The sequence below is a fragment of the Macrobrachium rosenbergii genome, chromosome 55, assembly GCF_040412425.1.
Source record: "Macrobrachium rosenbergii isolate ZJJX-2024 chromosome 55, ASM4041242v1, whole genome shotgun sequence".
Taxonomy (NCBI): Eukaryota; Metazoa; Arthropoda; class Malacostraca; order Decapoda; family Palaemonidae; genus Macrobrachium; species Macrobrachium rosenbergii.
This window is the reverse complement of record NC_089795.1, coordinates 53666696-53693253: the sequence shown is the minus strand read 5'-3', so window position 1 is coordinate 53693253 and position 26558 is coordinate 53666696. Positions and strand designations below refer to the sequence as shown.

The 26558-nt window shown below is 43.4% G+C and overlaps 2 protein-coding genes across 2 annotated transcripts in view; one reads left to right on the top strand and one right to left on the bottom strand.

Moving 5' to 3' along the window:
- LOC136835265 (epidermal retinol dehydrogenase 2-like) overlaps positions 1-26558 on the top strand; it is a 60961-nt gene that overhangs the window by 1553 nt on the left and 32850 nt on the right. The window lies entirely within an intron of this gene.
- On the bottom strand, positions 6-25575 carry LOC136835264 (uncharacterized). The gene is made up of 3 exons (XM_067098544.1): positions 25484-25575; positions 19053-19166; positions 6-2225 (listed from the first exon to the last, which is right to left on the bottom strand). Exons 1-3 carry the CDS (start codon positions 25496-25498, stop codon positions 654-656), a joined length of 1701 nt encoding a protein of 566 aa, XP_066954645.1. The 5' UTR covers positions 25499-25575; the 3' UTR covers positions 6-653.

Here is a 26558-nt window from a genome sequence, read left to right as displayed (position 1 = left end):
GTTTTCAAGACACCCAGAGGATTAAAGGGGGCATTGATAGATTTCATTCAAAAAAGAACAATAGGTCAAGAAAACTTAATTCGCTTCGGAAAGAATTTCAATTTATATTTCATCCATTACAAAACTTGTTGTGCTGGAATATACAAACGTGTGTGGTTACAAACAAAGTGTCGGAAATATCGAAAATATTGGACAGCTGACATAAAGCAGTATAATCTCTGTTTCACTATCCTGCTCAGTCTATGTTTCACTTCCTTATGACAAAAGTGAAACAGAAATGTGCTTCTTAACCTTTAATCCAAAGCTAAAATAAAAAAATACTGAGGTACATAGGAAGGCAGGTCACTAAGAAAATAAAAGGTTACGGTTACTTTTTAAAGCCAATGATAAAAGGGCTTCTCAAGAAGAGTAGAAATGGTATCGATATTTCAAGATTTAATATTTCAGTAGTACTCAAATTCTTTGTCAAACAACTTCTGTTTTCAGGATATTAAAAGTACTTTAGTAAATAACGAACCACATATGAGAAATGTGCTACAGAAAATTACGATACAAAATAAAGACTGTTATTTCTTTCAAGAAACCGTAACACTGGCGCTGTTTGTGAACATCACTTGCTCCATAAATTGTCATAATCAGAGATCTTATGTGACTCACTTCCCTGTTTGCAAAGCTACTGATGGCACCCCGGAATTTTCGCTCTGAAACTGTGACAATGCTGCAGCTTGAGCCACATTTCTGACAGCAGCTCTTGAAATACTTTGGAAAACTTGTGCAATTGAATGAATAGGCACTGGATTGCTTTGTAATGTTACTTGTTGCTCTCTATTCTCAAGGCCTAAATTTTTCTGCTCTGTTGAAAAAGCTGAAACGTGCTCTGCCGTTGCATGCATAGTCACTGCGGGTATAGAAGTAGCAGGAGTTGTTGTAGGTGGTGTATTTGAAACCTTAGAACGAGCAATATTTGCGAGACGGCGAGCAGTTACCTCTTCTGCATTTGGCATGATCCTTTCCCTTATTTCATTGGTACTTTCATTGCTTAACCTTAATGCATTATTATCTGTGAGAAAGCCAGTTACTTGCTCATTGTTAGCATGTTCCATTTGCTTATTGCTTATATGTGCTTTAAGGTCTGTCTCTAGAGCTCTGTTCCTGTCAACTTCAGGCTCTGTAACTTGGCCATTGCTTTTATGACTTTCCGAAGTTGTGGTTTGCCCATTGCTTGATTTTGTTTTTGAATCAGTCTCTTGTACATTGCTTACTGGCGTGACATGAACTATTTCTTGTTCATTGTTTGCCTGTGACTCGATAATTGAAAAATCACGCACATGTCCAGTTCGAGCACTGAACTGAGTCTGAGGAAAAAGCTCTCCTTCATCACTAAAACCTTCAACAGTAGAGACATTGTCTTCTCGAGCGATGGCCACAGAATCGCTAGTAGTTAAAGCAAAGTCTGAATCAGTGTTTAGGAATTCTGTGGTAGCTGGGTCTGCATTAGTATTCAAGGTAGGAGCAGAAGTGTTATCTTCATTAACAAGTTTAGAAACTTCAGAATGGACTGCAACTATGTTTGGTATTGTTATAGCTGGTGTCACAGGTGTTACCGTTTCTGTCGTGGTTGTTTCCCTGGTCGGTGATATAATGAGAGGTGCCATGGCTATGGTGGTGTCAGTAACAACATTTGATGATTGAGAAGTGGGCACAAGTGGCTGCAAAATAGGTGGTAAAAAGGCTTCTTTTCCACCAAATGAAGAAATCATCATCTGCTCCATGTGTGCAGAAGACAATGGTATTAAAACACTAGGATTTGGAGGAAGTGATGATGTGGAAGGGAGACTTGATGACACTGGGGATGAAGACTGAGCTTCACTTATAACCTGATTTGGTTTCTGTTGAAGATGTAAAGTACTTGAACCTGTCGCTCCAGCAACTCCAGGAATAAGTGAAAACGAAGACTGCGGATCTGATGAATTTTCCACTTGTAAAGTACCTGTGGTTTGCAAAAAAGGGCTAGATAACCCAGAGTTCTCAATATGATTTATCTGACTACTTACTGGATGTGGCACTGGGGAGCTATTAGGAAATGTATGAGAAAGTAGCTGAGGTGTAGCAAGATCCTTGGAAAAATTTTGTGGTAAGGCAGATAGCATCTGCTGCAGTGGCACTGGTAAGTTAGGTGTCAAAACTGCCATGCTTAAAGGTTGACGAGCATCAATAACAACAAACTGGAAAAAAAGAAATATGTTACTGAAAGAAAATTACTTAATTAGGGGACAAAGTCAATTAGAAATATTAGATTTTGCCTTTCTCCAGACATAAAAATTTGTCATAGAAGGACATCATCATCTTTCAGTAATATGACAAGAACAGAAACTTGACTTGCATCAAATGTGTCTTTAGGCATCCTGTGTGAGGTTCAAGAAGACGGGTCTGATTTATTTCTCAGAAACCAGGTATACATTGAGGAATGCGGACGGAAAGGAAGTGACCGACCTACGGATTCCCATGTCATGCATTTGGACAAGAATTTGAGTTTGTTAGATGACATATAAAAGGGATTTTGACAAAGGAAAAATCTATTTCTGAGGAAGGTCCCGTGTCACCCGGTGAAATTCCATTACAGCATGAATTTCTAGGTATAACCTTGCTAGATATACCAGAGAAAAAGAGCTTTCAGGAAAGCTGGGGTTACTACCCCCAGTCGAGCGTCTTCTAGGAAGACGTCGGTATAAGGAGGGGTGAGTGAATTACCACTACCACGGAAACCTACTCGAAAGATCTCTCCTTATCAAATCCCCGGAACAGAGCGGTGAGCCGTTACAGCCCCACACCAAACACCCGCCAGGACGGGCGACACCAGCGCCACCTACACTCATTCCATGCTAGCACTAACCCCAGACTTGGCATGTGCAAAAGGGAGAGTACTAGGTGATTCAGGAGGGTCACGGGTGACACGGGACCTTCCTCAGAAATAGATTTTTTCCTTTGTCAAAATCCCTTTCTGAGTCCAGTCCCGTGTCAGCCGGTGAAATCGTGATAGAGAATCATGCCAAGGCTGCAACTACCAGGAAAAAGAAATGGGGGGTAATCTGAAGAAAAGGCAAAAGTTTTACCAAAATAATTTTAATTAAGCAATCTCTTCCGTGTAGCAAGAATATTAAGACTAAGGCATACTAAATCTAAGGCACATCAAAAAACTTAATACTATGAAACGTGGGGAGGTCCCCGGCACGACGGAGAAGAAGCCCCAAAAACCTTAAAATTACTTAAAGCAAGGTGAAACATGAAAAGCGCACAAAATAACTGCAAATATAACCTTAATACTATACACGTAAACTTAGGCTAAACACGTAAGAGACAAAATCAATGAGCATTAACATATACATATATCTGGGGTGCGTGGAGCCAAATAAAAACTGTCCAGTACCCATAAGAAAACAATCATGGCATGTCAGATTACACTTTTTCCATCAACAGGTACAAGAAACGTCAATATGAGGAGCCAGGCAGTGAGGTATAAAACAACCAGGAGAATAAGCAGAAAAGTAAATGAGGCAGGCGGGCAGGGGGGAAAGGAAAGGACAAGGATATGATTAATTAAGGTGGGGAGATGACACTTCCCACAGCTATGGTAGAAAAATTTCAGGGCTGAGCGATTTTAAATAGTGGCGTTTAAACACTAGGGTGATTTCAACCCAGAAATTTAGATAACTCCGAAAAGTCCATATTATGAAAGTAATTAATGGAAGTAGCAACTGCTCGAATATCATGAACCTTGGGAACTGAATCTGGGTTGGCCTGTTTAATGAAATATAGAATTTGTTGTCTTATAGCATTTAGTGAAAGAGTACCACCTTTCTCCCTGATAAAAAGAGGACCCTGGGACTTACTCTGTGGAGTTCTTAAAAGGTAAGATTTAAGTGTATAAACTGGACATAAAGACTGGTCTTGAGGAAGGGGCACCACCTTCCAAGGAGACCACCTGTCCTGTGGGTCTTCGTTCTAGCTAAAAATCTAGGGTCAGGGGAAAGGAGGACCTCCAGACGGGAGGAAGTTCACATAATTATCACCTCTAGTGAGAGCCGACAGCTCTGAGATTCTAGCACCTGAGCCAAGCTAATCAAAAATAAAGTCTTCCTTAACAGATCCTGATAAGAGCAATGAAAGTTATCCATCTCTGATGCTAACTTGAGGACGCCATTGAGAAACCACGTAACAGACTGTGGGGCGTGATACTGGTCTCAGACGGCGCATGCTCTGGGGATAGATGAAAGTGTAGGAATCTGTAAGGTCGATTTTAAAGCCGTAAAAAATACTTTCTTTAATGCTGATTTGATTGTGGCAATAGTGGCCGAGCAAGGCCTTTCTCAACAATGATCTAAAGAAGGAAACTCTAAATTAGCTGTCATGATTTTGGCTTCAGATGCTTAGGAAGGAGGCTAATTTTTTGACTGCTGAGTCATACTGTCTAATAGTAGAATCTCTTTATCTGATTCTAAAACAGAGTGTTGACAGGGTCAATGTTAGCTCCTTTTTGGGCTGCGAATTTTATAAAGTCCATAAAACTAGGGCATTCTGAATTCTTGAGGAAGGACACAGTCTTGGTTTGTACTGTCTGAGTCAGAATGGGCTTAGGAATCCGAAGACTCCGTAATCCCAGTTCCTGAAGAAGAGGGAACCAATTGCTCTTAGGCCAATAGGGGCTACTAGGGCTAATTGACCTTTAGAATGTCCTGAGTTTGTGTAAAACTTTCAGCAGTAAATTTTATTGGGGAAAAGATAAATCTTCTCCCAATTGTTCCAATCTACTGTCATTGCGTCTATGGCGTGCGCCTGAGGTCCAGGTTGGGGGCCACATAACAGGGAGCTTGAGTTGCTCTCCGTTGCGAACAGATCCACTTGGAGGCCCGGAACCGGCGGCAAATCCATTTGAAAGATTCCCGTCAGGGGACCACTCCGTCTCCAACGGAGTAGTCCTGGACAGGGAATCGCCACCACGTTCCGTGCCCCGCTAGGTGGGTGGCTGACAGGTGCCAGCCGTGCTTGTTCGCCAGGAGAAGATAGCAACCATTACTTGGTTTACTCGGCCTGATTTGGAGCCACCCCTGTTGATGCAATGAACTACCACTGCGCTGTCCAATACCAACCTGATATGAATCCGGTTGGGGGGCGGATTTTCTTCAGAGTTAGAAAGACCGCCATAGCTTCCAGGGTATTTATATGGAACCGCTGAAACATTGTGGACCACGTTCCTTGTACTTTTTGTTTTGGTGAATATCCCCAGCCAGCTTAGGGAAGCGTCTGTGTGAACAACTAGTGCCGGAGGGGGAAATGAAGCGAACTGTATTGGACAGGCCTCTGACCGAGGTCAAGGTCGCAATCTTGTCTTTAAGATTTGAGGAATGGAGGAGACCTTGTCTCTGAGCTTGACATTGGCTCGACTCCGCCACACTCTGTTTATGTCTTTTTAATTTCGCTTTTAATAGCAGGTCTGTCACTGAGGCAAACTGAAGAGATCCAAGGACCCTTTCTTGGGACCGGCGGGATGCTGATGGATATTTGAGGAATCTCCTGGTGAGAGATGCTATCTCTTTCCTCTTGGGAGAAGCGGAAGGGACAGCGTGTGAGATGACAGATCCCACTGGAGACCCAACCACTGAAACCGGGACTCGGAGTCAGACGGGACTTCTCTGTTCAGTTGAAACCTAGCGACTCCAGGAAATTGATGACTATGGACGTAGCTTGACACTCGGAACTGTTGGTGCCCAAATTATCCAATCGTCCAAATATGCTGCTAGGGATATCCGCCCCGAGACCGGAGTTGTTGTACTACCGTGTCCGCCAGCTTTGTGAATATCCTGGGCGCAATGTTCAGACCGAAGGGCATGACCCTGAAGGAGTAGGCTTGATTCCCGAGTCTGAAACCGAGGAACTGAGAGAAGTTCCGCGCAACCGGACGTGATAATAAAGCGCCTGAAAGATCGATAGAGGTGGTGACGCTCCACGCGGAAGTAGAGTCCGTGATTTCTGAGCTACCGTAAGCATGCGAAATTTGTCGCATTTTATGTAGAGATTTAGACGCGACAGATCCAGGATCACTCTTTGCTGATCGGTCTTTTTGGGAACAGTGAATAACCTGCCTTGAAACTTTAGGTGCCTTACTTTCTTTATTGCTCGTTTGTTGAGCAATTCTGTCCACGTAATCCTTTAGGATTGATGTGGTGGCTGGTAAAACCTGGTTAGAGGAGGAGGGTTTTTGATCCAGCTCCATCCTAGTCCTTGGACACAATGCTGTGTGCCCAAGGGCTGAAGGTCCATTGGTCCCTGAACCAAAACAGGCGACCGCCTACCTGTGTTCTCTCAGTGGGAGGGAGCGGGTTTATTCCCCTACCACGTCAGGTCTTCCCCTTGGGGTGGTGTTGGGCTTCCCCTCTATGAGGGGCTTTGCCTCTTCCTCCCCAGCAACCCTATTAGGCCGTGAAAATAACCACGGCCCTCATGTGGGGTTGTGCGCCGGTGAGCCACATAGGAGGGTGCAGCTGGTTGGACCAGCACATACTGTTGAGGTGAGCCTTGGAAGTAGAAGGCTGCGCTACTGCCGAGACCGACGGCTTGACTACCGCCTGATGGTGGGGCCTCTTATGCCTCCTGAAGCGTTTACCTCCTCTCGATTGGGGGGTCGGCCGATTCTGGGGTCTTACGCCATAGGCGAAATGCCCCAGAGCAGAACGAACTCTGGTTGGCCGTGTAGCCTCGGCCATAACATTCGTGACCTCCTCTTCAGGGAAGAGGTTAGGTCCCCAGATCGAGCTTTTCACGCAGCTTATTAGGCTCGTGGCGGATGGCTCGCATCGGCAAAGATGAACTTCCTACATTCCAGTCTGGCCAGTAAATTCAAATAAGTCAGACTGGAAGCCTGCCAGCAAAGGATTTAGCCAAAACTTGGAAGAAAAGGCTCGTCCGAGCAGGAGACGGACAGTAACTTCAGTAAGGCATACGGAGTTCAAGGACCGAACTAACTTAACCGAGCATCAAACTCCGCTTTCAAAAGAGCTTCCGCAGCTTGGGAGCTGCTCACTGAATTGCGTGGAAGCGCAGAAGGGGTCCACTTCCCCGACCGTGTGAAAGTGGACGGGCGATCTAACCAGAACTCATTACTTCCTGGGAATACCAGGGAAGTAGGGTCTGTCTCCCTTAGCTGTGGTAACGGATTACCATCGGGGCACGCTCGGGCCGTGAGCCAGGCGATTTTTGTCCAAGCAGGGGTGGGAAGGTTGTCTCCCAGGGCGAACATAGTAAAGTTGCCCTTGAAAGGTCAACCGTGTTGTCTGCCTGCCACTCCGTCCAGGAGTGCGCAGAAGAGCCGACTGAGCTTGGTCCCTAGGGATCGATGACAGTCTCCCTAGGAACCTTGTCTGACCGAATCAAGCTTCCTCCGTAAAGCCTCCACGAAGCCTGGGTAAGGGGCGGGAGATCGGGGAAGAACTCAATTCCTCAACCGTCTCGTGCCAAGACCATCAAGTGTCAGTTTGCCATCATGTTGGATGGCCCGGAGTGCAAATCGCCAAGGGTTACCGACATCGAACGGCGGAGGTCCGTGAGTGTCGGGGATAACATACTGTGGTTGGCTGGGGATGGGTGAGCCATTCCCGCCAGTATGTTATCATGACTGGCCAACTTCTCGGAGATTTTGTTAAATCTCGAATCTAGGTCCTCCGTAAATCGCTTATAGAGCTGATTGGCAAGGCCTCTGCGTCGAAGCAGGTTGGCGAGAGGGCTTGGTTTTGCAGCCCTCTTACCGGCGCCTTTGCTGGAGGAACCAGACTTGCTCGGAGGCTACAGGTCCTGAAACCTTGGCCTTGACGGCGGGAAGGGCGATGCCTTCTTGGAAGTCGAGGACTTGTAGCCCTTCGCCTTCCATGAAGTCTTCAACTTCAACTTGGGATAGCAGACAGAGCTCTATCACCCAAGGAGGAAGACTTCACAAAACCTGCGAAAGATATGGATGAAACAGGGAGTCAAATAAAGGGGGCCCGCCCAACAACCTCACTTACCTCACCACTTACCACCTGGTCCTGCTCTGTGTTCATTGGTTCCAGGTTAAGATCCATGGCGGCCTCTACGTCCTCCGAGACCTCAGGCGTAGAGGATATCCACTGGGGTGGCTGGGTCTCATCCAGTTTGCTGGATGATAGGGGTGGCAAGGTCTTCAGGCACTGGGCGAAGCCGCCACCCTGCGGCGAAGAGGTAGAGCAAGTCCCTCAACCTGGCGCGAGGACGGGGCTAGGACGAACGTTCCTGCCAAACCAGCCACCCAGGCCGGAGGGATTTCAAGGCAGACTTCTTGGAGGAAACTTCGTCCGCCTGTAAGAAAACCAACAATTAGCTAAGAACGAAAACCATTCCGGGAACCTCATAAACAATATACAATATACAATATGAGGAGCATAAAGCAGAGACAACGTAAAGACTGTCTTACCGACTCATCCTGGACAGTTGTGCAGAGCGAAGCAAACCTCACAACCATCAGGGGTGCCAGACAACCAGGTCATCCAGTCGGACCGCACAACCAGCGTGGGTCCGGCAAACTACGTGACCGTAAGGTTGTTGGAGGAGGCCAGTGCACCCGCTCCTCACAGCGAACAGTCTGTAAGTAGAAAAGATGAACCTCCCACCTAAGCAAACTAAAGCTGGCGAGGCCGGGAAACTCAACTGCAACCGAAATACTCGTGGGAGGAAGAACTCCTTATCATAAACTGGGCCAATAAGCTCTAAATTACATAGAGTGGAAGGTAAGGTTTTCAGACCCGAGTACTCCGGGAATGAAGAAGAGACCAGGAACTAACCATAAGGGCTGCCAGTAAAACCTAACGGCCAGAGCCAGGTATAGGACCTGACTCACGTATATAATATATATAATGAATTAAGGAGAGTACTCCTGTAGATAAACAGACTTATCTAAAAACAAAAACAAAAATAATAACAGTAACAAGTGATGGTAAGAACTCAAGAGGACGGAAGGATCCGCTCTCTATAAAAATGAAAAAACCTTCCGCTTATACTTCCCGCCGAGAAACAAGACGGTAAAATGCGCAGTATGTTCATAACATAGGCTGAAGCAATATTTTACATTATCAACGTAACCCGACGGGAGACGAAAGTAATGGATAGTGACTGAACACGTTCGAGTAAACAAACCACCAACCCCAATACAGCGATGCTAGGGACGATATGGGAGGGAGGCGAATCCTCATCCAACAGGAGAAGTCCTGAACTCGGAGAAAACGCCATCTAGCGTCACCCGCATTGAGTAGAGCAAGGCTGGAGAGAGGAGGAGGGGAGGGGAAGGAGGAGGAGTAGGCTACCAGGAAGGAACAGGAGACGGGAGCTCACCCGCTCAACTGCACCATACCTCCCAGACAATGAATCTTGGAAGGGTAATATGACTGGAAGCAACGCAACGAAGCCCGACTCCTACCTAGTGAAGCCTAATATGGACCTAACCTTAATATAGGCTGGAAAAGGAGGGCAGAAGGGGAGGAGGAAGCAACAGGGAGAGAAATTTTGTGCCGAGAACCAACCAGGATCGAGAATGGCGGGCAAGGGGGCGACTAGCCTGGAGGAAACACATCCCAGAACTCGATTCCCCAAATGGAGGAAGAGAACTAAGGGAGCTCACTCTGCCCACCAAAACGATCCGGAGGAAACAGCAACAAAACTCCCTCAACCTGAACTCCCACCCAGGGCAAGGGGATGGAAGCAAACAAGCCTACTCCACAAAATAACCATCACTCATAAAAAACTAAAATGTGCTCAACAGAGAGCGTAGCCTACCCGGGGAAGCGGTTAGATCTGAGGCTGCACCAGCACCTGAGGTAAACCACCCAATAAAATAATAAAAAAAAAGAGAGCACCATCTTCAAGCAAAAATTAATTAGCCTAGTAAGACCAAAAATAACAGGAACCCAACCTGGAGGGGGAACCTGGACGGGGCATCACTCCACAAAGGCCAGTAGGCCAATTGAGCGTAATTCATAAGGGGGAGCCACCGCAAGGAACCAGGAAGGAACCAAAGGGGCAAAATCTATCTATAACGACGAGGAGACAACTCAACTGAAAAGAACAGAAGGAGTCGCGCGATCGACATGGCTGGCGGGGGCGCCCGTGGCGACATAATAAGATCTCAATATTTATGAAAATACGAGACATGTAACAGCCAAAAAATAGAACAAAACCCCACAAGAAGATGGTACTTAACTTGGAAATGGTAGCTGGCTCGACGCCATCGCAGAAAGCAGAAAATTCCAAAATAATGGAGACGAGCACAAAAGAAACAGCGATTTCACGTGCTAGAAAATGGAATGTATAGGTGGCGCTGGTGTCGCCGTCCTGGCGGGTGTTTGGTGTGGGGGTGTAACGGCTCACCGCTCTGTTCGGGGATTTTGATAAGGAGAGATCTTTTAGTGAGTTTCGTGGTAGTGGTAATTCACTCTCCCCTCCTTATACCGACGCCTTCCTAGAAGACGCTGCGACTGGGGGTAGTAACCCCAGCTTTCCGAAACTCTTTTCTCTGGTATATCTATGAGTTATACCCTAGAAATTCGTGCTGTAATGGAATTTCACCGGCTGACACAGGACTGGACTCAGAAATGAGAATAATATGCATTACAATAAACATACAAAGTAGTTACATACATCGGCGGAAAGGCTGGACAATAATGCGTATGGAGAGATACATAAAAATATGAAATAATAATGGGTAATATACATGGCGTGATTAATGCAGAAATGAAGAGGCGTTTGACGCCTTTACAAGTACTCCCCCCCAAGACAATGATTACACAGATAATTATTGGATGACATGAACATTAATCACGGAGGCGCTGGGGGAGCAGGAGGCGACACCTTCTCTTCGAGAACTTTGGGCGGGGGGCAACATCAACTGCTGGATCTGCCAAAGCACGGCCTCTGGGGCGCCCATGGCCCTTCCTTGGTGGGGCGGAGGGTATGCCTGTGGGCGTGTTTTGAGGGGGGACACTGGGACATCTGCCTGCCTCCTCCCGGATTTCGCTGTCCAAAAGGAATGCTGGATTTAGCCTGTCAATGGAAACCCAGTCCTCCTGGCCGTGGACGTCGATGAGACACGCCTTGGGGGTCCTGTCGATGACTCGGTAAGGGCCCCTTTAGTGCCTGGTCAAGGGGGGTCGACGGGCGTCTACCCTGACGAAGACGTGGGTGCAGGAATCCAGGCCAGCCGGGCTGTAGGTGTTGGTTCTGTCCGTGAAGGTCTTATGGCAGGGCGCGAACTTCTGTGCTACTTCCCTCAACCTCGGGAATGGGGTGTGTGCTGTCGTCGGCTGACAGCGGGAAGAATTCCCCCGGAACAGCTAGAGTTTCTCCGTAGACTTTTTCTGCGGGGGATACGTCGCCATCTGCCCTCGTTGCGGTGTGGAGACCCAGCAGGACCCAGGGGAGTTGGGCTCTCCAGTTTTCGTCGGTGCAACGTGCCATTAGAGCTGCCTTCAGTGAGCGGTGTACCCTCTCTACCATGCCGTTTGCTGTGGGATTGTAAGCCGTCGTGCTGTGAAGTGTCGTACCCATCAGGAGTGCCAGGGAGACCCAGAGTTCTGACAGGAATGCTGAGTGCTTGTCTATAGTAATGCTGTCTGGCACCCCGAAGCAGCTGATCCAACTGGAGAGGAGGGCTTCTGCGCTGGATGCTGTTGATGCCTCCTCCATAGGTGTCGCCTCTGGCCAGCGAGCGGAGCGGTCTATGATCGTCAGGAGGTACCTGGCGCCCCCAGACTGCGGTAGAATTCCGACGACGTCTATGTGGATGTGGCCAAAGTGCTGACGAGGTTGAGGGAAATCACCAATGCCTGATTCTGCGTGCTTTGTGACCTTGTTGGTTTGGCACTACAGCTCCTCGCCCTCTGGCGGGCATCCTTTCTGATGCTGTTCCACACGAACTTTTCTGTACACCCTGATGGATGGGAGAGGCCATGAATGATGTTGAATGTCTGCTTCCTCCTTGAGGTAGGGACCAGGGGGCGAGGGCGGCCAGTGCTAGTGTCACAGAGAAGCGTTGAGCCCAAACTGCCCAAGGGTACATCCTCCCACTTGAGTGCCGTCAGTGCCGTCCTGTAGGCTGGTGTTTCCGGGTCTGCCTTGTTGCTCCTTTGCCAGGTCTTCGTAGTTTATGACAAGGTGCAGGGAATTGATTTCCACCCTTGACAGGGCGTCGGCTACTGGATTGTTCCTGTTGGTGACGTAGGTGATGGTGCAATCAAACTCGGAGATGGCGGCCAAGTGCTGCTGCTGCCTTGCTGACCATGCGTTGCCCGCCTTCGTAAATGCGTGCATCATGGGCTTGTGGTCCATGAGGATGGTGAATGGAGTGCCATCCAGCAGGTGTTTGAAGTGCCACACAGCCTGGTAGATTGCGAGCAGCTTTCTGTCAAAGGCGCTGTAGCGGGTCTCTGCCAGAGACAACTTGTGACTGAAGAAGGCCAGAGGCTGGGAGGAGCCATCAGCTACTTGCTCAAGCACTGTTCCGCAGGCGATATTACTGGCGTCGGTGGTGAGTCTCAGGGAAGCGGTGGGGTTATGATGCATTAAGGTGGTGGCACTCACGAGGGCTGTCTTCGTCTCCTTGAATGCCTGCTGTTGCGGAGTGCCCCACGTCAGTGTTTTTGGTTTGCCCTTCAGGACTCTGGTCAGGGGATACATGATGTGGGCGATACCTGGGATGAATCAGCGATAGTAGTTTACCATGCCGAGGAACTCTTGAAGGGCCTTGATTGTCTGCGGTGTAAGGAACTTTTTTTATTGCTTTCACCTTGGAGGCCATGGAGCGTACTTCTGCTGGGGAGATCTTGTGTCCGCCCCGAATGTGCATTTGTCGAACCTGATGACTAATCCGTTCTCCTGCAGGCGCTTCAGGACAGCATGGACGTGGTGAAGGTGTTCCTCTGGGGACCTGAAGAAGATAAGGATGTCGCCTACATAACAGACGCAGAAGGGCAGATCCCCCAGGATGGTGTCCATCAGACGCTGGAATGTGGCCCTCACATTCCGGAGGCTGAGGGTGGAGTAGGAGAAGGTGTGCGTCCCGAACGGCGTGATGATGGCTGTCTTCGGGACGTTGTCAGGATGCACAGGAACCTGAAAATGTGATTTTAGCAAGTCCATCTTCGTGAAGACCTTGGCCCTGTGAAGGGTGCAAGGGTGCTTGTCAGGTCTTGCATGTTCGGCAGTGGGTAGTGGTCTGGCATGGTGACTAAGTTCAGGCGACAGTAGTCTCCGCAGGGCTTCCAGGAACCATCTGATTTCTTTACCATATGCAGGGGAGACACCCACAGGCTCGATGCTTTGGTACAGATGCCCATCTGTTCCATTTCAGCAAAGGCCCGTTTGGCGTCTTGTAGTTTCTTGGGGGGCAGGTGTCGGAACTTGGCATGAGCTGGGGGGCCTGTTGTAGTGATGTGGTGGTAGATGCCGTGCTTGGCAACGGCTCCCAGCAATTGGCGGAGGTCTGGTTTAAAAACCCACGAGAACTCCTGGAGGAGGGTGGTGTAATTGTTCGAGGCTGTGAAGCAGACGACGGGCATCCCTGGTCTGGCGGAGTGTGGCCGGGAGTGGCAGGTTCCGGTGTCGAGAAGGCGTTGCCTGCCGACGTTGACGAGGAGTCTATGATGTCCCAGGAAATCGGCACCCAGGAAGGGGAACTTGACCTCTGCAGTGACAAAAGGCCAGTGATACCTCCAGCCCAAGATGGAGATTGTGTGGGTCGTTGTTCCATAGCAGCGGATAGGGGTTCCGTTTGTGGCTGCCAGGGAGGTCGTGGAGTCAGCTGTCAAGGTATAGTCCTCCTCTGACGGCGGGAACACTGACTGCATTGCGTCCGTGTCAACCAACAGGCGCCGCTTTGATATATCGTCTCTGATGAAGAAACCTGCTGGTCGCGAGTCGTATTTTGCGGCCACTGCTGTTACTTGTGGCCGCCCTTCTCATTTTTTGTGAAGGAACATGGGGTTTTGCAGTTCTTGGCATTGGGCTGAATCTTCTGTGGAAATAGCACCATGCCAGGTTCGTGCATGCCCTCTGCTCCCTTGGTGGTGCTCTCCTCTTGTAGATCCCTTTTGTGTTCTCTGGGTCGTCGTCCTCCAACGTCAGGCTACAGGCTGCGAGGGCGGCGGCTGCAAGGGCAGCGACGTGCTTGGTGGCCTTAGTGGCTTCGTGGATTTTCTGGGCAACATCGACCAGCTCGTCCATGGGAAGGGCGTCTGCGTCAGTAATTTGGCCCCTCACCTCCTGTGGAAGGCGCTGCAGGAATATTGCTCTTGTCAGGCTGATTTCCTTCCTGTACTCATTTTTGTCGACACCCGGCAGTGCTACTAGACCACGCATTTCGTCCCAGGCGTTCCTGGGTGATATTTCCCCCAGGGACTGGGTCAATAGGTCTAGGGTGCACTGTGCTCTCTCAGGGACGGTCATGGAATACGTTTGTATCAGCTTGTCTCACGAGGCTGTGTATGTGACCTTGTCTGGCTGTGAGTCAAGCCATGGGATGATCTTGTTGAAGACCTCTTCAGGTAGCATTGTCATGGTAACGTCTGCCTTGGTCTTCTCATCTGTGATGCGCGCCACCCGGAAGTGAGCATCTGCCTGCAGAAACCAAGATGCTGTGTTCTGGCATGAAAACAAGGGGAGCTTTACCGCATCTGGCTTTGTGGGCAAAAGTGGCACACAGACGATTTCCGTGTTTTTGGATTGCGATTGTACTTCAGACTTTGCCATCTTTACTTTCACACACCAAAACGTGAGTACGCACCATACTTAGTCCGCTAATGGTGTTAGAATTTGAGTGGTTGATGTGAGTCGTGAATGGCGAGAGCCAAACCGTTTGAAATGCCAAAACGTACCCTTGCGGGGATGCCTGTTATTAGTCCGTTAATGGCATGGGGTTCCTCCGAGGAAGGAGCTTTCAGAGGCCTAGACTGTGTCGTGTTTTGAGTCCGTTAAAGGCTCTCTGAAGGTAAATGCGGCCATATTTAGTCCATTAATGGCGGGGCCAAAACCGCATGGTTACCTGTCGCTCCTTGGGTCACCAGTTGTGAGGTTCAAGAAGATAGGTCTGGGTATGAATGATTTATTTCTCAGAAACCAGGTATACATTGAGGAATGCAGACAGAAAGGAAGTGACTGACCTGCGGATTCCCATGTCACGTATTTGGACAAGAATTTGCGTTTGTTAGATGGAGTATAAATGAGAATAATTTGCATTACAATAAACATACAAAGTAGTTACATACATCGGCGGAAAGGCCGGACAATAATGTGTACGGAGGGATACATAAAAATATGAAATAATAATGGGTAATATACATGGCATGATTAACGCAGAAATGAAGAGGTGTTTGACGCCTTTACACCAGATAACAAATATTTATTTTGATAGCATTTGATAATTATATTTTAACTCAGTTTTTCGTCTTGATATTAACTGAATGTCTTTGGTTCTATAGATCTCATCTACTTGCTATGTATAGAAATATGAATATACACACACCCACGCACACACACACCTATATATATATATATATATATATATATATATAATATATATATATATATATATATATATATATATATATATATATAAAACCTAATTTTTGATTTTTAGATTTACAAATTAACTTATTATTCCTGTATATCGTCCATTTGCATGTCTATCAGTTTACATTTAATATATATTTTATCATCCACTTTTGCTACCTAGCTACCCAGAGAGCAGTCCAAGAGGTCTTTTAGTCACATTTTCACAATATATTACCTTTGCTACATTCATGTCCAATATCTTTTAAGTTTGATATGCTTAAATGTCCAGCCTTATCAGCTATAGATGCAAGTTTGAAAAATGAGAATATGACAGGTTCAACTGTTAATAATAGGAAGAGAAATCAAAGTTAGTGATGAGGCCTTTTGGCCTGAAAACCTCATGTGTGACATGACCTCTAATTAGTTTCATATATCTACATAAACACATTCACATAAACACCAACACATACACACACATATATATATAGTCGACCTCCGGCTATTTGTGGTTCAGGATTCGCGGCTTCACCCATTCGTGGATTTTTCTGTTGAACTTATCACTGAATTATTCTCGAAAAATTCAGTAATTCACGGATTTTTTCGTCGAGAAATATTCACTAATTACTTTATTTTCATGTTATTTTCACGACTAAATACATTTTTTATGATATAAAATTATTTATTAATTTTAAAATATTAATATTGAAGTAAACACAGCAAACTATCAATAAAATGTGCGATTCGAGGACTCATGTAGGCTATTCGCGGATTTCTCTTTGGAACGTATCTACCCATTATTCGCGCAAAATTCGCCCATTTGCAGTATTTTTCACTGAGAAATATTCACTAATTACTGTGTTTTCTTATCATTTTCATGACTAAATGCACTTTTTGTGATGAAACTATTAAAAAGCTCAGGTATAAGCATTTTTAGAGGGTATTTCTTGTGTTTAAACTATCAAAATAGGCAGTTCTAAGTGTTTTTAGAGGGGTTTTAAGTATTCGTGGATTTTAGTTATTCGCGGGGGTGTGCGGTACGCATCCCCCACGAATATGGGGGGTTTACTGTAATATTTATTTTTCAATGCATATTAAATATTAATGTACTGTATACACTACCTAACTTCCCAGTATCTCCCCATGTACTGTAAAAAGAAAACGGAGTTACTTCAATACTGTGTGAGAGAAAATGGATGTACTTGAAAATAGGGGTGTCTGGAATAGGTTTCACACTTAGCTGTAAGCCATATAGTTTTAAGGGTAATGTTTTAAGATGACTTTGAAATGATATTAAAGTGTTTTAGATAATAGTTTAAGGCATATTCTGTGTAGGATGATAGTTGAAGGTATGAGAGAAAATGGATGTACTTGAAAATATGGGTAACTTGAATAGTTTTCACACTTAGCTGAAGCCATATATTTTTAAGGGTAATGTTGTAACTTTGAAATGACATTAAAGTGTTTTAGATGATAGTTTAAGGTATATTCTGTATAGGATTATAGTTTAAGATATACATTTGGTGTTTGAACTATTAAAATAAGCAGTTATAAAAATTTTTAGAGGGAGTCTGGTTTTTGAAGTATTTAAATAGCAAGTTATAAGCATTTTTAGAGTGTAATGTCAAGTATTAGCAGATTTTAGCTACTCGTAGGTTTTAAGTCCTTATTCCACCACAATACAAGAGGTTGACTATATATATATATATATATATATATATATATAAAGTTGATATATATATATAAGATTAACCAGACCACTGAGCTGATTAACAGCTCTCTAAGAGCTGGCCAGAAGGATTAGACTTATTTTACGTGGCTAAGGACCAATTGGTTACCCAGCAACGGGACCTACAGCGTATTGTGGAATCCGAACCACATTATACTGGAAATGAATTTCTAACACCAGAAATAAATTCTTCTAATTCTTCAGTGGCCGGCCAGTGAATCGAACATGGGCCTAGGCGAATGCTAGGCCAGTACGATATCGACCCATCCAATGAAGAACTATATATATATATATATATATATATATATATATATATATATATATGTAGTATGTATGTATGTATGTATGTATATATAAAAGAGAACTCATCACTGAAGTCAGTGGTGGTTTGAATCTGTCAGGTGACTGTCCACTTATCAGTTATAATTCCCATTCAGTGTTATTTCCAAAATAGAGTGAACAGGACATTAAATGGCCTTTGTAGCTCAATTTGTGAATGTAAAAAATTTTCATGGTGATATGATAGAAATTCACACACACACACACACACACACACATACATATATATATATATATATATATATATATATATATATATATATATATATATATATATAACAACATATATGTGTATATGTGTGTGTGTGTGTATGTATGTATGTGTGTGTGCGTGTGTGTGTGTGTGTGTGTGCGTGTGTGTGTAAGTGTGTGTGTGTATGTTTTTATAAATATATGTGTGTCTGTATGTATGTATGTATGTATGCAGCAAAACCTTTGCGTTCCTTGTTCTCTGCCTCATGCATAAGATTTCCAATCCATTCAAAATCAGTTAACAGCTTGTACCCTTTATTGAGAATCCCGTCCTTGAAGGGCTCTTTTTTGCATTACTTTTTCGCATTACTGTTTTTGCATTACTTTCACTTTTAAATACTTTTGATGAATAGGAATTAAATATTCTGTTAAATGAAACGATTTTTCCTTTACTGACTCGCTTGATAACATAATCCCTTGTGCAGCCAATCCCTCAGAACAAGGGCGTCCTGCAACCTCTGGCCACAGGACCCTCAGGACCGCTGCGACAAAAACTGCCAGAAATCTTTGTCTAGATTATACATTCGGGCATACTTCATTGGCCTAATGACTTTGGAGTGTGAGTGAGTGTTGTGTAGAAAAGGCTCACAAAAATTCAACACGTCACTGAATGTACTTTTTTTGCATTCTGGTCATCAGCTGAAGTAGATAAAAGGTTTACTTCGGTTCAAAATGTTGCTACGGGAATTCAAGGAAGCAAACTGACTGTGGTTTATGTGGACACTTCGTCTTCATTTCAGGCTCTATTCGTCCAGTGTCTAGTACCAGGATTTCCTCGTAGATGGGCGTAAGTTTTGATGGTTGGAAGGGGGCAGGGTAAAATTTAAATATGCTTATTAAAATACACTTAAATTTTGATTCCAGTTTACTTCTGTTGTCCCACATTCACGTACTTTCGTCTTCTCAATATGTTGTCATTTCCTGTCAAGGGTATGCTTGAAAATTGTAGAAATCATACTCGGTATGATAAAACATACGGTTTTCATTATTATCATATGCACAGTAAATATGGTGTAATAAATAAACACTGGATTATGTTCTGCTAGATATTAGAAAGAAATATCAGGTAAGGAACACTGTAATCTTAGAGTATTTTAAGTTTGTCAGTACTTTTTGATCAGTGTTTGTTACTTACTGGAAAACGGATCTCGGACGGATTATGATCGCTCTGATGTTGGGGTAAGGACCCTTCGGCTTCAGGTCCCAAAACCAGGATAGAAACCAACATCTGGCTAACCAGGATTCCAGTCTGCAAAAAATGAAGAACAGAGTTGAAAATTCTGTCCTGACAAAGGAAAGCTGCTCATTACATCAACATGTCACAAAGGAAAAACTTTTGGAGCAAAGTTGACGCTCTAACATTCAAGTAAGTAATACACAGGAGCATGTCAGTGGAGCGCACAGGATTGAATTCAGAGGTTTGGGTATTTCAAGTAAAGCCCCTTATATTTCTTTGATTAAATTGAGTTTCAGGATATATATAGGTGTAATTCAGAATCCCCAGAGAAAATTAAAATCCACAAATCTTTGTAGGAGAAAATGAAACTTCAAATCTTAAGGAAAAAAGATACAAAACAATAATAGTGAGGTTAACAGGAACTATGTAAGACTAATGGGAAAATTGTAATTTTTTATGATTATAGATCCCATAAAGTGACGTAAAAATTCTTGTATTTAATAAGTCGATTTGGTGGAGCGGGTGCAGTATGCCTCTTTGTTTTTGCTCTGAGTCAGACTCATTTCTTTTCAGCAGTAATCAGTTGTGCATCAGTTCTTCAGAGAGGAAAGCAGGTCATGACTGCGCAAATATTTATTGCCGTTTGTTTCACACTTTTCCCATTCGCCTCTTTAGTAGATCTTAGGCAAGTGATGACGTTTATACCTTGACACTCAATATAAAATTCTACGGTTATTTGCCCATATTATTCTTAGCCCAATTTTACTCGGAACTTTCATCCTGGAAGATTTCGAAGACGAAACGTCGAGACTGGAACCACGATAGAACCATGATGAAAGAATAAGTTCCAAATTCCATCTGTGTCTTACACATTCCAATACAGCAAAATCCACGGAATGAATTGCTCTCCAGTTTTTTAATAGAGTTCAAGGACATGGGTCAAGAGATGTCCATCTGTCCAATCATTTCTTTTTTAACCTTATTTTCATAATGGAAAGCTGAAAATAACAGAAACTGCGTAAGAAGTCCAAAGGGTATGAACTTGGACAGAGCTTCTACCAAATCGCTCGCTGATTCCCGAAAACTGGAAGAAAAGAGAGACGAAGAAAGAGTGGCTGTGAATGTAAATCTTTCATAATAAATGATAGTGACACATAATTAGCTAATACGGAAATTAATAGCTGAGGAAAAAACAAGAACAAAGAAGAAGATTCAAAACAAAGAAGAGGATTCAGACAAGAACACTGGTAGAGGATGAAAAACTAGATGAGAGGAAGGAAAGCGAGAAACCTGAAGCAAGAGATCCCTCCCCCACATTATACAGCAGATATCCATAGAACAGATGAAACTGTGGCGCAGCCAAAGTTTTCTGAATCGTGGTTAAGCAACTAAATATGGCATCTAAGGTAAGCCAGTTGACCAAAGTAGAAGCTTGAATACCTCAGTAAAGAGAGCGAAACGTTATTTAAAGGAAAATTGCTTTAAGCACTCTAAAATATCTTGAGATGTGACACCATATTCCATCAGTCTTTTGATGAAGGCTTCAAGCAGACAATTGAAATATATATAATTAAATGTCATAAAGAAAATAATGTAGGCATTGCACAATAAATGCCTACAGTTCAGTTTGAATGGCAAATAGTTCGCTGTATACAGAGTTTTTGGTCAACAAATGTCAGTTCTTTTCAGTGATTTTTTGAGGAGGCCAACCGGCAGGGAGTAAGATCTAAAAGACATAAGGAAACATTGTATTACATTTGTATATGTACAAATGGTTGTTTGTTCTAAGCCGTACGAATTATATGTGAGTATTCAGCACTGATGTATACACTTGACTTTGATTCTGTAAAGCCATCTCAGTTACCGTACACAGGACCATTTGCCTCATAGAAGTCCAGTTTGGGTTAACAAGAAATCCGAACACCTCCATTACTTATAGAAATCTTAACCTTGACACATTTTTAAGAGACTTGTAAAGATTCACCGCGAAAAAGAGGAATTTATTCTTCTGAAGATATCCATAAGAAATTTTAATTTTTCACTAATATTGCAATCCCGTAAATCCCATTGCTTTTACAGTTCCCACGTTGTAATACATGTTTTGACAGATTACTATTCGATCTAAGTGAATGGAGTAAATTCACAATGATAAAAACATGACCAATAAAGCTAGTGTGGCTGTTGCATGTGTGCGTCCTGATATTGGCCCTTTCGTAAGAATACATTTCCCAGTAAAATACTTTGCTTATTTCTTATAATTTTTTTTATTGTTCAGAAGAGCGCATCTCCATGAGGAATAAGCATAAGAAGTGAGAGATGGGTGAAAAAAAAATTATAAACGAATAACAAGAGCAAACGAATCCAAGTGAGAAAACCGGTGCAAGAGAGAAAGCAACATTGCATCTGTATACTTTTGTTGCGGCCACTCAAGTAAAAAAGAACTTGAAACCTGGAAATCTGGTAAAGTGATCGCATGTGGTGTACGTGTTTATGGTGCAATCCTCATGCATATAATTACACATAGATATATTTTGACATTCAAGTAATGAATGTGTATCTACATACTGTTAATCTGATCTTTGACAGCAACTGGCTATCACACGACGCGTCGAATCTCTTGCTGTGTGAAGGGACATGACCATCCCAGAGGCATTTCAGATATCAACTTTGACATAATTTTTTCCATTAACATTGCTAGTGCCACATCAGATGTGTTCATGAGATATTTTGAATAGTCACCGGACAATGTATCTCGCACAGATATCCAATATCGGCGTTGATATCCATTCACTTCTGCTGATAAAAAACGCCTATAGAGGCGGTGACTGGAAACTGGTTTAGTTCTTACGAGACGGAGCGAGCAGCGGGCGGGGGAGGGGCTGGTCAACTGCATGTATAAACATGAGACCAAAGTAAGAGGGGCCAGAACCTGCAACCTTGACCCAGTAACCTTCTGCAGAACTGAAAGCCTGCCTACACAATTGAAAAGGAAACTAAAAACTTGACCACGTGCATATGGGGTAAATTGATCTAAGCAAGAAAAAGACTGAAGAGCAGCGAGAGTCTTGTGGCCCCTCGCTAATGGTTGATAAGTCTCCATAAGTAAACTCCCTTAAATGATGATCGAATTTGGCGAAAAAGTTGAATATCGGTGCACGGATTAGGGTTCAGCCCGGCCTTCAGATCCGACCTGGTTTAATGAACTTATTGTGCGCCTACTATAAAAGGAACGGCTGATCTCGGAAATCGCTTCCATGAATAAATACTTTCTGCTTCGGATGAAAATACCGTTCAAGATGAAAGGTCATCCTCTTCAAAAATGAATGTCGGTTTTTGGCAACAATGAAATACCAAGAGCATTAAAACTGCCAAGTTATTTTAACAAAACTAGATTTTATTTGCAGTACATGTGAGGACTATAATAAATAGGCCCAGCATTTTGTAAAATACCAAATGAAAAAGTAAAATGAAACTCTTTCTCTTTGAAAATCAAAGCAATAAAAGATGAATAGGGTAACACTTCTGCAAAGTGCGCAATGTACAGAAAAATGCTAGCTATCAGAAAATGAGTTAGTTCAAAAATTTATGAAACTACTTGGAATACAAAGACCCTTCATGACGCTAGGTAGTGGATTCAGTGGGTGTTAATCTACTTTCCGGATCACTACTACTCTCCTGGGTTAATTTGCTAGCCTATGATATTTTTCCACAATGGCTACAACCCACTGAGATCGACTAAGCACCAGGTATATAAATCTACTTAGGTCAGCAGTTGACCAAATATTTTACAATAGTGGAACAAGGTGTTCCCTTTTTTAGTAATGAACTTGGTCCTTTCCCTGGAAACATAGGTGCATATTGATTCATTACATACAAACACACACACACACACACACACACACACACACACACACATATATATATATATATATATATATATATATATATATATATATATATATATATATATATATATATATATATATATGGGCCTACTATACTCTTGGAAAGGGTAAAAGCTAGATAAACGTCGAAAGGTGTCGCATGCCCCTTATGACCTCGTTTACTCTTCTGCTTTATTTTTCCAGTGCGTTATGTCCTTGCAAAAATAAATTTGCTATGCACCTATCTTGCGGGTGCTTTACAAGAAAACGTATATCCTCGCATAATTTAATGAGATATACCTTGTTCGACCTTTAGAGTCGACATGAAAATGCATATTGGGGTTTCTAGAGCTACCTGCACCACAACCGAACCGATGGGCAGGCGATTTTCCCACGATGCGAAAGTTTGATTTAATGAATTCGAAAGTTTGGTAAGATTTGGAACTCTTGATACTGAAATGGAGCTCCGTCTGCTTCTTTACTGTCCTGTGCTTTGTAATATAAATTTTATTATATTCTTAAAAGAATAATGAAGTAAATACTGACAAAATCTTATGTGCCGGTTTTCTGTAAAACGGTTGGACGTACCAGGCTTATCATTGGCTAGACGTAGTTGCCACTTATTGCTTCTTGGGTGGCCATCACGCCTTGGGGACCGCTTGTTTCAAGTTCGTGGGATTGTTGCTAACCTGCTCTACAGACGGTAGCAACAAGTTGCTTGTACATTTTTAATAAGATCTTTGGAAATTAATATTTATTTTTCATCGTTAAGAAGTCTCCTTTAACAGCATGTGGTTCAAGAGAATAAAAGACAACGATCATTGCCCCATTTACATTTTAACTGCAGAATTAGAATTATGGATGGGCCTATTTGTTCATAAAACTTTCTCAGAGAAAATAAAAATCCATAGTCTAGGTAAAACAGAATGCACAGTAAAACATATTCAAATGGAATTATTAAACAAAAAAGATAGAACTCAAGTAAATACAAAAATGATGAACAATGAAACACGAAAGAAAAATGGAAAAAGGAACATATTATTAGCAAAAGCTGAATTGTAATTTTTAAAAAACACTAGACTCGGGTAAATCAAAACACAACATTCAAAAGGAGAGAAGAAAAAACATCACTTTGATAGTAGCCCGTACAAAATTACATGATAGCAGACATGCAAAAATCAAATGGAAAAGTAAGGGTCCAATAATGAAATCAAGTTAGTTGCAGAAGTGAAGAGCAGAAAGGTTCATGGTACTGAACTTGGATTGTTGTTGAGAGTCGGTGATAAGTGGTTAATGAACGACACCAGAACGGGTAATGACCGCCTGTCTGTCTGCTGCTTGAGAGAAACTCTAATAATCATGAGACTGAAATGAATACCGTACTAGATTTTTTAATTTTTCTTGCCTTTACAAAGCACCTTTACGAAAGGCTTGTATAGGGTTTCACGCTGCTTTTCGTGATGAGAGATATTCTGATTGGTGAAATGGAAGAGTTGCTGATGGATTTCAATGAAATATTCTGGAGGATAAGCGAAGGGTCACGCAAGAACTGAGTAGATTAATAGACGAATGTAATTTAAGGCCCTACCGAGAGTGCTTCCAACAAGTTTACATGACTACAGGACAAATCGATTGAAAACACAGACGGCCTTTTATTCCTTATGCGTAATCTTAAAAAGTACAATAAACACAGTAAATACACTATTATAGTGCCTTGTATGCGTTTTCTATATATGCGTGTACACTTACAAATGTATGCATGTGTATAAACTTTAATCCTGCTTCTGGCGCAGTAGACGTAAGGACCCGTTATCAAAATTTCCTACAACCTTTCCTCTCCTGAAATTGATGTTGTTGTATCCTCACTCTTTCAGAAAAATAACTGAAAGTGAACAATAACCCCGGTGTGCTGCTTGCTAATTCCAGGAAGATGAACTTGGGATTTTCCTTTTCTCTTCCCTTTTGGTATAGCACCTCATACAATCACGGGCTGTGGTTCGGACATTAGGTTCAAATTTTGCAAAGTTTAAATCATTTTTAGCAAGATAATGACACAAACGCCCCTGTTATAAAGCTAATGACACAAACGCCCCTGTTATAGCGCACATTGTATATTATGCATAAAATTCACTAAAAAAATGACTAGTCAAGCTTAATAACTTTTATCGTCTGAGGAACGGTTCTAGATGTCAAAATGAACTTGAAAACATTTAAAGTTTTCTTCGTATTTATTTCCACTTCTTATGATACACTGGGTCAGAAATGGAACATATAAGTGACAGTGTGTATGTTCAGCGAAAAAGCGAATGAATATTCTTGCATTTTGGGGTCTCCTTGTACCTTCACTTGTGGTACTGATTTCTGTCACTTACGCAAACTAATCACAAACATTACAGTTGCGAGAAACGCGACTTATTTGTGGAGGCGAACAAGTGCAGTGCCCATGAAGGTGCCGTGAGAGAGAGATAGAGAGGAGAGTGTGCGTGTGGGCGTTCCCTTCCTTACCTTAGACGACAGCATGTTGCCAGGAAGCGCTCTCGACGGTGAATGGTCCTCCAGAATCTGTTCTCTCGTTCTCTGTTGCAACGCCCGGCGCATAAAGCATTAATTCATAAGGGGCTGACCACTTTTCCTATGGACATGATTTGACCTCTCTTGCTGCAACAATTTGACATTCAAGTTTCGTCACAGGTCGCTCCCAGCACGAACGCCAGGTATCTCAGATATGCCTTTTAGAAAATGTCAGAAAGAGTGAGAGGGACGGAGAGAGACCCACGTGGGCGACGGTCTATTTATAAACGTTACAAACTATGTCGTACACCGTCATTAAAATAAGATAAAAAGCAACAACTGTGTACCTTCCAATGTACTTTCCAATTCAAAATACTGCTCTTATACTATTCCATGAAAAAGTAAACCAATGTTGTCAGTATTGTTTCATCTCTCCAAACCGATCAAGTTTATGATGAATTAAAATGATTTTTATGAGCAAGGTCTCTCGTCTTTGCTTTCGTTACAGCATATGACGATATGATGTCAATGTTGGCATCTCAGGAAACCGTCTAAGAAATGAACGGGAATTAAGAGAAAACAAATAGATAGGCAGATAGACGAATAAGCAAAGCCAATGGCATTGCGGAAAGGCGACAAAATTCCAAACCCCGTGCTGTCTTCATCTGAAGGACCTTTCCGTGGATGCTCTCTGTGACCTTTAAAGAACTTCGAGTCAGCATACGTGAAGGGTCACCTGTGTGTTCCTCGGCACAGTGACCTTTCCTAATGTCTCTTCTCCCTTTTCTCGGTCTGCCCCGCTAGCAATTTGGGCCCTCCTTATTGATTACATAATCAGGGCCAACGCCTTCATTCTAGGAATGATCTATTTATGCATTACCTAAGATCTATTTATAAAAAAAAATCTTGCCACGGAAGTGCGCATAAGAAAGCAAGCGTAAAGACACGTACACTCCTGTGAGTCTATTCACTAGTGAGACGATTCTTTAAGGAGGCTGGTTTCAAAGGAAAACACAGTCACTCTCACGTTCATCTCTCGGAAAACATGTGAGCCACCGTTAGATCCTTC

Bases quoted from the DNA above. Each gene is read 5' to 3' on its own strand.
- LOC136835264 (XM_067098544.1), bottom strand. The intron at 2,226-19,052 runs GTAAGTAACAAA...CTTTTTTTCCAG, and splicing joins CGTCCGAGATCCGTTTTCCA to TTTGTTGTTATTGATGCTCG.